The sequence below is a fragment of the Hyla sarda genome, chromosome 4 (genome assembly GCF_029499605.1).
Source record: "Hyla sarda isolate aHylSar1 chromosome 4, aHylSar1.hap1, whole genome shotgun sequence".
In the NCBI taxonomy this organism is placed as follows: Eukaryota; Metazoa; Chordata; class Amphibia; order Anura; family Hylidae; genus Hyla; species Hyla sarda.
In genome coordinates, this window is record NC_079192.1 from 177,464,048 (window position 1) to 177,476,506 (window position 12,459).

The 12,459-nt window shown below is 43.6% G+C and overlaps 1 protein-coding gene across 2 annotated transcripts in view; it reads right to left on the reverse strand.

Annotated features, from left to right (window-relative positions):
- Window positions 1-12,459, reverse strand: part of TBC1D2B (TBC1 domain family member 2B) — a 65,486-nt gene that overhangs the window by 41,124 nt on the left and 11,903 nt on the right. For both annotated transcript variants that reach the window (XM_056572883.1, XM_056572884.1), the window contains exons 2-5: window positions 12,284-12,437; window positions 10,855-11,017; window positions 3,358-3,530; window positions 452-609 (exon numbers count right to left, since the gene is read on the reverse strand). In XM_056572883.1, the coding sequence (XP_056428858.1) occupies window positions 452-609; window positions 3,358-3,530; window positions 10,855-11,017; window positions 12,284-12,437 (648 nt within the window). The remainder of the gene's footprint in view (window positions 1-451; window positions 610-3,357; window positions 3,531-10,854; window positions 11,018-12,283; window positions 12,438-12,459) is intronic.

A 12,459-nucleotide genomic window follows, 5' to 3' on the forward strand; every position in this document is an offset into this window, starting at 1 on the left:
CTAATTCTGATAATCTTTCTGGGTACTGTAGTCCTCCCATTCCCCTTATTACTCTGGTTGCCCGTCTTTGAACCCTCTCCAGCTCCACTATATCTTTCTTGTACACTGGTGCCCAGTACTGTACACAGTATTCTATGTGTGTTCTGACTAGTGATTTGTACAGCGGTAGAATTATCCCCATGATTTTATATTCCTTGGTAGCAGCTGCCAATTTGATGTAATTGTCCAAAAGCATAAACACACGTCATAAAATAATCTAAGCCTGATTTTGGACTATGAAAATGTTGCTCTTGTCAGTCCATGTACAATTAAATTTTAGCCTAAATAGCTTCTAGTTACTTCATTATCACTATTTTTGTATCACAGTTTAACTTAGTACTTTATTAATTTTTGCCATCTATAAACTTAAAAGTTATGACTTGGTAATGGCAGTAATATGCACAAGGCTAACCTTCTGGCTGGCCAATTCCTTCTTAAGTCTTTCCAGTTCCCCTTCCTGGTTCTGAAGCCTCATATGAAGGTCACAGTCAATCTTGAGGTCACTGGATGGTAAAGATTCCCCAGAAGAGCTGTATCTGTTCTTCAGTGCACCTAGTAATGGACGTTTGCCTATGGGAAGAAGGGTCCGTAAATTCAAGAAGCAAAAAAATAAAAAAAAATACTGAAAACATGTATATAACATGATAATTGACAAACATAACGTTTACGTGCTCTGAAGCACTAGCCTTACATTTCAGCCATTTTTTGGTGAATTATTCCAGAGTAGGATTAACACATTATACATACTAGCTATTACAGCCATAAATCATTTACCTTACAAGTAGTATCCATCCAAAAAGTATAGCTTAAAGATACAAAAATAAGTAGGCCTGTATACAAAAGTAGTAAAAAAAAAAAAAAAACAACCACTGGCAACTATATTACAGATGGATAGAAGAGGTAAAGTGGGTAAGTCAGCCAAGATTTTAGAGGATTTTGTACCAGCAGAACTAAGCTTGTGTGGCTTATCTTTTTCCCCCTCTACAGATGAGTTGCAAATAAGAAAGTAGTCAAGATGTGTGCATTGTGTAAAGCCCCAACAAGTGTAGCCTACCGGTTTGACTTTGGGCCAAACATGGGTGCAAAATCTTAGAATTCCCCTGGTTTTCACCCTTTATCCTGCTCCAGGATGTGGAAGCTGGACTACTACAGCAGGAGAGATACTAGGTCGCTATCGCAAGAGTGGTCCCGATTAGGTGGCAGCCAGACAGGCAGGCAAGAACGCCCTGGTGCCAAGCACCAGGGACACGGGCAGGCAGAGCATGCTGACCCTGTAGTTGGTAGTAGTGCAGCACCGCAAAGTAGAGTAGAGTAACAGGGCTGAAACGGTGTTATAGTAGCGCTGAGTTAGTAGAACAGCAGAGCTGAGAATCTCATGCACTGGGGAATCAGCAAGGTACCAAGGAATAAAACAGAGGCAATGTCAGGAAAACAAGCAGAAGGTCAGAAACATGAATCAGCAGGACAGAATTCAGACACCTTTGCTAGTAGTTAACTACACATTTGCTCAGGCAACAGGAGATGGGCGGAGCAATATATGTAATGCTTGAGAGGACTTGGTATGAGAGAAGTGTGCACTGATCCATTCAGTTACAGCCCTCACAGTGCTCACGTGTGTCCCTAGTGGGCACAGCAAAAACTGCAGCAGAGTTAAAGCAGCAGCAGAGTCCAGAGGAGGAAGCCTGGGACGTACAGTGGAGACATACAGCAGAGAATGCGGCTCAGTGCCAGGACACACAGTACGGATGGCAACTGCTGGTGTTACACTGTGTGGAGGAATGAGGCACAAAGTACCCTGGCATTGCAAACTGGCATACCTCACAATTCTATGGCAGTAATAGTTAATGTGCTTCACTGTTTTGTTACAATGTGCAAAAGAAACAGCTTAGGGACAAACAAAGTGATTGTGCAGAGAAAACGTTTTTCTTTTAATCTGGTTAGTAAGGTAAAAAGAACAACTGTCACTTACCTTACTTGTGCCAGCTGCCGATATAACAGAGCTCTGTTTCCCGCTGTCCTACAAATTTGGGTTTGGTGACGTGATGTGACATGTCCACTCATCCAATCAGCAGCCACAGCAGTGTCCCACTTAAGTCACTGATATGTAGGCAATGGTTGCCTCGGCAGCAACAAAGAGTGAGTGAGCGATAGAAAAAAGGGTCCATCACGGAGAGATAAATGTGGATAGCTCTCACCATGTCCAAACAGTGGAGTGATTTCTCCCTGGGGTGGAAGGCAGATACCCCCCTCTAGACAAGAAGGATGGAATTGGGAAAAGAACCAACATGCCTTAATGAACAAAAAGATAAGAGGGGCAGCTGGAAGGGGTAGAGGGAACAGTAAGGAGCACTTGCATGAGCCACTCCTTGGAGAAAGATCTTGACATGGGAGACAGAAGCCAACGCAATATGCAGAAAAAAAATTCAAAGGGGGGAGACTTGACCCTTCAGAAAGCAGAGAGCTAACCCCACATCCAAGCTGACTCTTGAAGGAAAGAGGAAGCAAGAAGGACAGAACACCAGCAGGTTACCATCTGCACCTCACATTAACAAAAAAATGCCTTCTAGGCCCTGAGCATGTTTCAAATGACCGCAGCAAAAAAAAAAGTGGGATCTTAAAATCCAGGTCTCAACAGCCATGATATTGAATGAAGAGACAGAGAATTCAGGTGGTAGGGAGATCTGGAGGATCTGAAAGCTGCCACAGGATGCCTTGACCAGGCCGTATACTAGGCGCTTCGGGGCCAGTCCAGGGCCACCAGGATCACTGGAAGACCAGGGAGAAGACCTTGAGATGTAGAGACCACTTTCCTGGGTCGGTGCACATGCACCTGAGTTAGTCTGAGAAGTCAGAGCCCCAACGATCATAAACAGATAGCATAACCCTGCAGTATGAGATCCCCTTTAAATGGTTATTTAAATCGTATAAAGTGCATTACTATATGAAGATGTTATCTCATAACCACAATACAGGCATACGATAACAAGCTGGATGTTGAGGGTTTGACTACTGGAACCCTCACCGATCCCAAGAAAGGGGAGAAAGTGGTCTCCAGAATGAGCAGAGAGAAACACGCATGAGCAGACAGTGCCCCCTACATTCTCTTTGATCTCTCCAAACATTAGCAAGCACTGGACTGTTCTGTAGCCTTATTAAGACTAAACAGAGACCTGCCAGCTTTTGTATGGTAGGCAATGTTCATTCTGGATACAACAGTCAGACCCCCACCAATCAGCTTGTTATCCACTTTACTGTGGATAGGGGATAACTTCCCCAGATGGGAATATCCCTTTAAGTGCTATATACCTAAATCTCTACCTGTATTCCATTTGACTCCATCCATAGGAAGCCTTCTCCTTTCCTCATGCAGAAGTGATTCCTCTAGCTCCTTAGGGGTTGGGTTGAGCAGCTCCCATTCCTCATTGGTGTAAAAGATACTCTTCCTGCACTCATTGCTATTTCTGCCAGGTCGTAGGTTCTGCACAGAGTTTCTAACACAACACAATGAAGACACTAAATTAAAGGCATTTATTATTTAAGCAGTGTGTAAGTGAATTCATGGAGACACATTGGTTTTACTAATCTGATGAAAACTGAGGAACACAGACCTTGCAGTATAACCCCGAACCACTTATTTATAATAGTACATATCCACACCCATACCAACACCTCAATTGTATGTGATTGCTAAAACAGTTACTTCATATGCTGCTATACTGTAAACTACAAAGTAAAGAACAAAAAGCCCAAGGACAACCCACTGACCGATCTTTTATTTTAGGACCAGTACTTTTAGCTCTTATAAAGGTGGAATCAGAGTGCAAAAGTTCCTGGTCACAAAAGAGAAAGTAAGAATGGAAGGCACAAGGAATGATTTCATGCTTCTTTTTTTTTATTTTTTTAACCCCTTAAGGACTCAGCCCATTTTGGCCTTAAGGACTCAGACAATTTCATTTTTACGTTTTCATTTTTTCCTCCTCGCCTTCTAAAAATCATAACTCTTTTATATTTTCATCCACAGACTAGTATGAGGGCTTGTTTTTTGCGCGACCAGTTGTCCTTTGTAATGACATCACTCATTATATCATAAAATGTATGGCGCAACCAAAAAACACTATTTTTGTGGGGAAATTAAAAAGAAAAACGCAATTTTGCTAATTTTGGAAGGTTTTGTTTTCACACCGTACAATTTCTGGTAAAAATGACATGTGTTCTTTATTCTGAGGGTCAATACGATTAAAATGATACCCATTATTATATACTTTTATATTATTGTTGCGCTTAAAAAAAATCACAAACTTTTTAACCAAATTAGTACGTTTATAATCCCTTTATTTTGATGACCTATAACTTTTTTATTTTTCCGTATAAGCGGCGGTATGGGGGCTCATTTTTTGCGCCATGATCTGTACTTTTTTTTGATACCACATTTGTATATAAAAAACTTTTAATACATTTTTTATAATTTTTTTTTTAATAAAATGTATTAAAAAAGTAGGAATTTTGGACTTTTTAAATTTTTTTTCGTTCACGCCGTTCACCGTACGGGATCATTAACATTTTATTTTAATAGTTCGGACATTTACGCACGCGGCGATACCAAATATGTCTATAAAAAATGTTTTTTACGCTTTTTGGGGGTAAAATAGGAAAAAACGGACGTTTTACTTTTTTATTGGGGGAGGGGATTTTTCACTTTTTTTTTACTTTTACTTTTAAATTTTTTTTTACACTTGAATAGTCCCCATAGGGGACTATTCATAGCAATACCATGATTGCTAATACTGATCTGTTCTATGTATAGGACATAGAACAGATCAGTATTATCGGTCATCTCCTGCTCTGGTCTGCTCGATCACAGACCAGAGCAGGAGACGCCGGGAGCCGGACGGAGGAAGGAGAGGGGACCTCCGTGCGGCGTTATGAATGATCGGATCCCCGCAGCAGCGCTGCGGGCGATCCGATCGTTCATTTTAATCGCGAACTCCCGCAGATGCCGGGATCTGTATTGATCCCGGCACCTGAGGGGTTAATGGCGGACGCCCGCGAGATCGCGGGCGTCGGCCATTGCCGGCGGGTCCCTGGCTGCGATCAGCAGCCGGGATCAGCCGCGCATGACACGGGCATCGCTCCGATGCCCGCGGTTATGCTTAGGACGTAAATGTACGTCCTGGTGCGTTAAGTACCACCTCACCAGGACGTACATTTACGTCCTGCGTCCTTAAGGGGTTAAGTAGATGGCGGTATGGAACATGAAAGAGGTAGAACTATTCTTTAGTTCCAAACTACAATATACAATATTTTTATTTTAGGTATGCTTATGTTAGATGGATATAGATATTTAAATGACTTGCCTTAAGCCAATGGATTAACCTGATTACATTGCTTGTATTTGATTTCAATAGTTTTCATTATTGGGGTGTTTAATGATAATGGGAATATTACTTTTATAAGGAAAAGTATTCCCATTGATGCATACAACAATGTTTTTAATATTTTCTGATTAGTGAAGCCTTAAAAGGTGTATTCTGGAGATTTGAAATATTCAATACATTGTTTTTAAAACAATGTCTGTTCAAGTGCTGTAGCGCACAAAGCACTAGTGACCAAAACTCCTAGGCAGCAAGCCTATTGTCTTGGAGTTATGCTAGACTCAGATCTGTCTTTCACTCTCTATTCAACCCCCTTACATTCTTGTCACCAGCACCTCAAAAATCTGCCCTTTTCTTACTATTAAAACAGCTTTGCTCTGATTCATTCTCACCTTGACTATTGTAACTCTTTTCTGATAAGGCTAGGTTCACACTACAAAATTTCGGAACGGAATTCCGTTTTGAAATTGCACTTGGAAATTCCGCTGCAGCAGAGTCCCATTTTGGCAAAATGATTCTGCTGCAAAGTGCACAGTGTGGAATTTTCAAGGCGGACTTTCCACCCGGAAAATCCCCCAGAACATTGAACTTGTTTGATGTTCTGGTGGATTTCAGCTCCGCAGACATTGCCATCTATGGGGACGGCAATGTCTGCGCCCGCTGGCAGGTATCGGATTAGGTATCGGGTACAAGTATTCGTGCAAATGTCCAGTACTGGTCCCAATACCAGTCTAGGTATCGGGACAACCCTACCCGAAACCTCAGATTTATCCCCAAATATCTACACCAAGCATGTCAAACTCAAAGGCTAGCATGGGCCAAAAAACAAGGTTTAAGTTTATATGGGCCACATCAAGAAAAAAAAAAAAACATGCCCTCCCTGCACAACACCCCATGACCCCTTTACACAACAACCCATGCCCCCCCTGCACAACACCTCATGACCCCCTTCACAAGACCCCATGCCACTTTTGCACAAGACCCTGCCCCCCTGCACAAGACTGGGCAGTACAGTTCCCCCACATTAGGTTGGCAGTACAGTTTCCCCCCACATTAGGTGCAGTACAGCTCCCCCACATTAGGTGCAGTACAGCTCCCCCACATTAGGTGCAGTACAGCTCCCCCACATTAGGTGCAGTACAGCTCCCCCACATTAGGTGCAGTACAGCTCCCCCACATTAGGTGCAGTACAGCTCCCCCACATTAGGTGCAGTACAGCTCCCCCACATTAGGTGCAGTACAGCTCCCCCACATTAGGTGCAGTACAGCTCCCCCACATTAGGTGCAGTACAGCTCCCCCACATTAGGTGCAGTACAGCTCCCCCACATTAGGTGCAGTACAGCTCCCCCACATTAGGTGCAGTACAGCTCCCCCACATTAGGTGCAGTACAGCTCCCCCACATTAGGTGCAGTACAGCTCCCCCACATTAGGTGCAGTACAGCTCCCCCACATTAGGTGCAGTACAGCTCCCCCACATTAGGTGCAGTACAGCTCCCCCACATTAGGTGCAGTACAGCTCCCCCACATTAGGTGCAGTACAGCTCCCCCACATTAGGTGCAGTACAGCTCCCCCACATTAGGTGCAGTACAGCTCCCCCACATTAGGTGCAGTACAGCTCCCCCACATTAGGTGCAGTACAGCTCCCCCACATTAGGTGCAGTACAGCTCCCCCACATTAGGTGCAGTACAGCTCCCCCACATTAGGTGCAGTACAGCTCCCCCACATTAGGTGCAGTACAGCTCCCCCACATTAGGTGCAGTACAGCTCCCCCACATTAGGTGCAGTACAGCTCCCCCACATTAGGTGCAGTACAGCTCCCCCACATTAGGTGTAGTACAGTTCCCCCACATTAGGTGCAGTACAGCTCCCGCACATTAGGTGCAGTACAGCTCCCCCACATTAGGTGTAGTACAGTTCCCCCACATTAGGTTGGCAGTTTACTTCCCCACATTAGGTGCAGTATAGTTCCCCACATTAGGTGCAGTATAGTCCCCCCACAGACATACAGCCTTCAGCCATATACAGTGTATGGCTGGAGGCTGTATGCCTGTTTACTGCCCCACTTCAGTGTTCCGACCACCACTCCTCGAGTCTGGGGTCACGATCTACTGCTATGGACTATGGGCCATAGCAGTAGGTCCCGGGACTGGAGGAGCGGTGGTCGGAACACCGAAGATGACGTGCTGCTGAGTTACTATACCATACATACATACGTCCTCCTCACTGCTCCGCTCTTCTCCTATGGGCGCACGCTCGGGACATCAGTGACGTCCCTGCGTGCGCTACCTCCCGGCGGCCCCTGCGTTTTTAAAGTTAACGCGGGGCCGCAGAGAGGTAATCGGGCATCCTTGCGTCCTGAAAAGATTTTTCGGGACACAGGGATGCCCGAATGTGACAGGGGCCCCCTGCGGGCACGGGGCACGGAGCAGGCGCTCCAGGAGCGCCAATGATGATCCGGCCCTGACCAGAGCAATGAATATCTTTGCCAGGCCGCAAAGATATTCATTGTGGCCCGCATGTTTGACACCCATGATCTACAGTTTTAAATGTGCCCTAAAAAATAAAACATCTCTTCAAGCAGGCCTATAACAACCCATAACTGGTCTCCCCAACTATCAATTTGTTTCTCCACTATAATTTTGTAGTGTCTCCCTACACTTTATGCACTATAAACTGATCTGAAATGTGCTGGTGACTGGGTCATCCATCTTTTTGCATGATCTTCCCTATGTATAAAACATGGCTGGTCCACTCTCTGCCTTTTGCCTTAACCCCATTCCCCATGGACTCTCACGAGCAGGACTCTCACTGATCTGGTTTGAAAAATTAGTGTGAAATATTGTAATGTCTGATATTTGTCTTTATGTGCACATCTAAACTTTACATGTACGTTGCTGTACTTTGGTACTTAAGAGCGACGGTGATCGGGACAAGATAGCTGCTGAAAACAGCATAACAGCAGCTGGGAACCTGCAGCTAACGCTATACATGCTGTGATCAATATTGATCACTGCAACTAAAGTACCTGCAGACTCTGCAGAACGATTGTGGGGGTCCAATGAGTCAAGACTGCGGCCAAAGCTCTGCCTACCTGCTCCAGGTCACCTCCAGGGATCTTCTTGTATGGTTTGCCATCAGGCAGACTATACAAGTAGATCTCTAATATCACTGATCAGTGCTAGGCCTATACATACACAGATGTGGAGCACAGATCTAAAGTAATGTTAACAGAACCCTTGTATTACATGGCTAAAGAAGTGTTTGCAGAGGCTCCAGGACTGACGTGTTAACACTGCAGACACAGGAACAGTAAAGACAGCCTCTAAGTGCATAGATCTTACATGTAGAACTCCAGGTCTTAGCTTCCTGGGCTCTTGCAACACGACTTCGTGGGGAAATATAGATTGTGCTTTTCTGCACAGACACCTGATTAGGTTTGGGGTTAGGTTCTCTACCTTGAAGAAAGTGGGCAAATAACCGCATATGACCTTTAGTATAAGGAGACCGAACTGAAAGTTACATCAGTTATTTCACAGTACTCGCTCATTTAACAGCAAAATGACTCAACAGAAGTAACACGTTCTGCTTTAGACGGAAAGCAATTTTACAGGAAGTGTAAACTGTGATACTTACCTAAACCACTGAATCTTTAAAAAAAATAAAAATAAACACAACTCTTTAGCTTTGCGATCATATGGTCTGTATTAAACGCTGGTGTTTTTGTCTCTGGGAGGGTAATTCGCAGAATACAATGTATGTAATGGCATTACAACATCTCAGTGTTGTAACCCAAAAATGTGTCCTATGAAGAACATTTATTTTTCTAGTGTATGCTCTAATGTTTATTTAACCCATAGCACAGCCATTCACACACAACTAACATTCTAACAGCAATACTCTACTGGTGCAAACCAGCAATTCTGACATTGTTGTTTAAGGGAATGTGTCAACAGAAAATTACCTATTATTTAAACCATATCTTTACATATTTAAAAACATTTTGGTGTTTTTTCTAATTTTTCATCTTACTATCTATTTTAAGAAATCTACTACTGAAATCTAGCTTTCAATTTCACCACTAAGCCTAAAACTAAGCTGAGACTTCATGTTCTGTCTGTGATAAGAAGGAGGCTGCTAGACAGTGCTCTGTACAGATTACAGTAAAAGGTGACACCAGTAGATAGAAGAGATGATAGCAACTCAGCCTCCCTTTCCCTGTAGAATGACCTCTGCACAGCTCACATAGCATGCTTACAAGCCTCCCCCATACAAAGATTAGGGTATGGAGATGTCCATTATGTCTATGTCCATGGGATTTGCCATTTTGCAACTTTTGGGGGATTCAGTTACTATGCAGTGCACTTTTCAGTAAACATGGTAGACACAATTATGTAGGTCCATACGATTAAAATTAAAAAAGTGTTTTGTTTTATTTTGCAACTGTAAAAAAAGTTATAACTTTTTGTACGAAAATGAGTATACTTAAAATTGTCCTCTTCTGACCCTGATATAGCTTAATTTCTGTATATGGGGCTGTATAAGGGCTAATTTTTTGCACCGTAAACTGTATTTTTATATAGGTATCATTTTTGTTTTGATGGGACTTTTTGACCGCTCTTTTTTTCCCTCAGTATATGAAGTGACAGAATATGCAATTCTGGACGCCATTCTTACGCCATTGACCATGCAGTTTAATTAGAAGTTATATTTTAATAGTTCGGATCCACATGTTTTTACATAATGATTTTTATTTTTTTCAAATGGCAAAAGGAGGCAGAGATTCAAACTTTTATTAGGGAAGGGCTTATTAACATTTATTAACTTTCGTTTTTTGTTGTTGCTTAATTTTTTACACTTCTCTTTAGTCCCCATAGGGGGTGCATTCCCCTATAGAACAGCACTGATCAGTTTTATCGGCACTCCATTAGTACAGGCTGCCTACACTATTGGAGCGCCAATCGAAACACGAAGAGGCCGGTAAGAGCCCTCTCTCTGTCCCATCAGCTGATCAAGACCTCTCAATTCCATTGCGATGGTCACGATCAGCCAAGTGAACCAGCCAAGATGAGGTTTTTCCAGTTTTAGATGCCGCCATCAACTGTGATCGCTGCATCTAAAGGGTTAGTGCGTGACATCGGCCAAATCAGTGAAGTCTGGGATTAACCCGGTCCAGGCTGCTGATATAGAACGCCTCATATAACGGGAGCAGGACTAGAGTATATAGGTGCTAAATGCTGTTAAAAACAGACCAGGTAAGATGGCTGCCCCCATAACAATGAACTACAAATAAAGGGGAAAAAAATTACAAAATCAGAAAATAAAATCCGGTTAGCAAAAAAAAGAAAAAAGTTTCAGTATCTGCTCTAACCAGTAACAAAAACAAACTAGGCAAAACATTCTCTTTATAGATTTCATTGTGCTCTAAGACCTTGCGAGTACCTGATATCATTACTCCATTGCCTGAGCAGGCCTTGCACTGCACCTGACTGACTGGATCCATTGTCAGGTGTCTGATCTCCGAGGGCCCCAGTAGACATGTCAGCTGTAAAGTGGACACGAGCCTGCTCTGCTGAATTACTCATCCAGGGAACATTGGTGATTTCTACACGAAAGTACAGAGAAAAGTATTTAAAAAAAAACAATGGTTAGACATTATTGGTTCAATGATTTATTGTAAGAGGTAAGCTACAAATATACTGTGTTTTTAATGAGATTCCATAACTGACATGTCACCACAGGAACCCTGGAGAATCATGATTCTTGTGAGAACTTGTAAGTTATCTATAGGAATGTTTGATAGGTCAAGTAACTACAGGGGCATTATACATACAGTCTGCAGCAGAAATATATGGCAATATTTTTTACTTCCTTTTTCTTGTTCATGATATTCTCATGCAGGGTTCTTCCCTATATACACTACCCCCACCACTTGAAGCAGTTACTGTAAACCTATAGCACACAAAAACTTCTCATTGTGTTACATAATATGAATCTAGTACACAAAGTCAAACTATATCAATGTAAAATAGAGTGCCAATAGGTCTTAAAGGAAAACGGTCACCCGTTCACCCGCACTATAACCCGATACACCGGGGTATAATGTGAGTGAACAGGAGACCGATGCGGGGTCTTGGACTGCTATACCTACCTGCAGTGCAGAGCCCCGAAGGTCCCCCTCTTCCAGCGCTGACTTGCGCTTTGAGGCGGGCCCACAGGCTTGATTAGTAGGCACAAGCGCTCGTGTGACCGGTGCTTATGAATATTTAAATCCAGCCGGCAGGCCCCCCTCAAAGCGCAAGTCAGGGCGGCTGGAAGAGGGGGACATTTGAGGGATTGGGGCTCCGGACTGCAGGTAGGTATAGCAGTCCGAGACCTCGCATCTGTCTCCTGTTCACCCGCACTATAACCCGGTGTATCAGGTTATAGTGCAGGTGAACGGGTGACCGTTTTCCTTTAAAGGGCCTGTCCAGCCGAAACTAACTTATCTTCTATCCACAAGATAGGAGATAAAGTAGCTGATCGTGGGGGTCCGTCCGCTGGGATCCCCTGTAATCTCTGGTACAGAACCCGGCTGTAAGTGAGGAGTGCGTACGGTAGACGGCACAAGCTTCATTAATTTCTATGGGAGCACCGAAGAGACTTGAGTACAGCACTCTGGCATCTCCGATGCTCCCATAGAAATTAATAGAGCACATGGTGTCTACAGCACTCACTGAGAGTTACTTATCCCTAATAATGTGGATAGGGGGTAAGTTGGTTTTGGCTGAACAACCCCTTTAAGCTGTCCATACACTGAAGAGAGCTGTTAGCCAAAAGCTACTCATCCTGGCTACACCATACGCAGCTTATTATTATGAAAAGGTTTTACCTGTGCTTTCTTTGGCTACCAAACCAGTGGGGACCTGCCCAGCAGTAGGGATCACCAAGCTGTCTCTCTTTCCTACAGCCCCGCTGTTGCAATACTCCCAGCGCTTCTGCTGTAATTCTTGTAGCCAGAAGGTCATTGCTTGACGGTTAGGAGCCTAGAGATGGGAGTCATAAGCA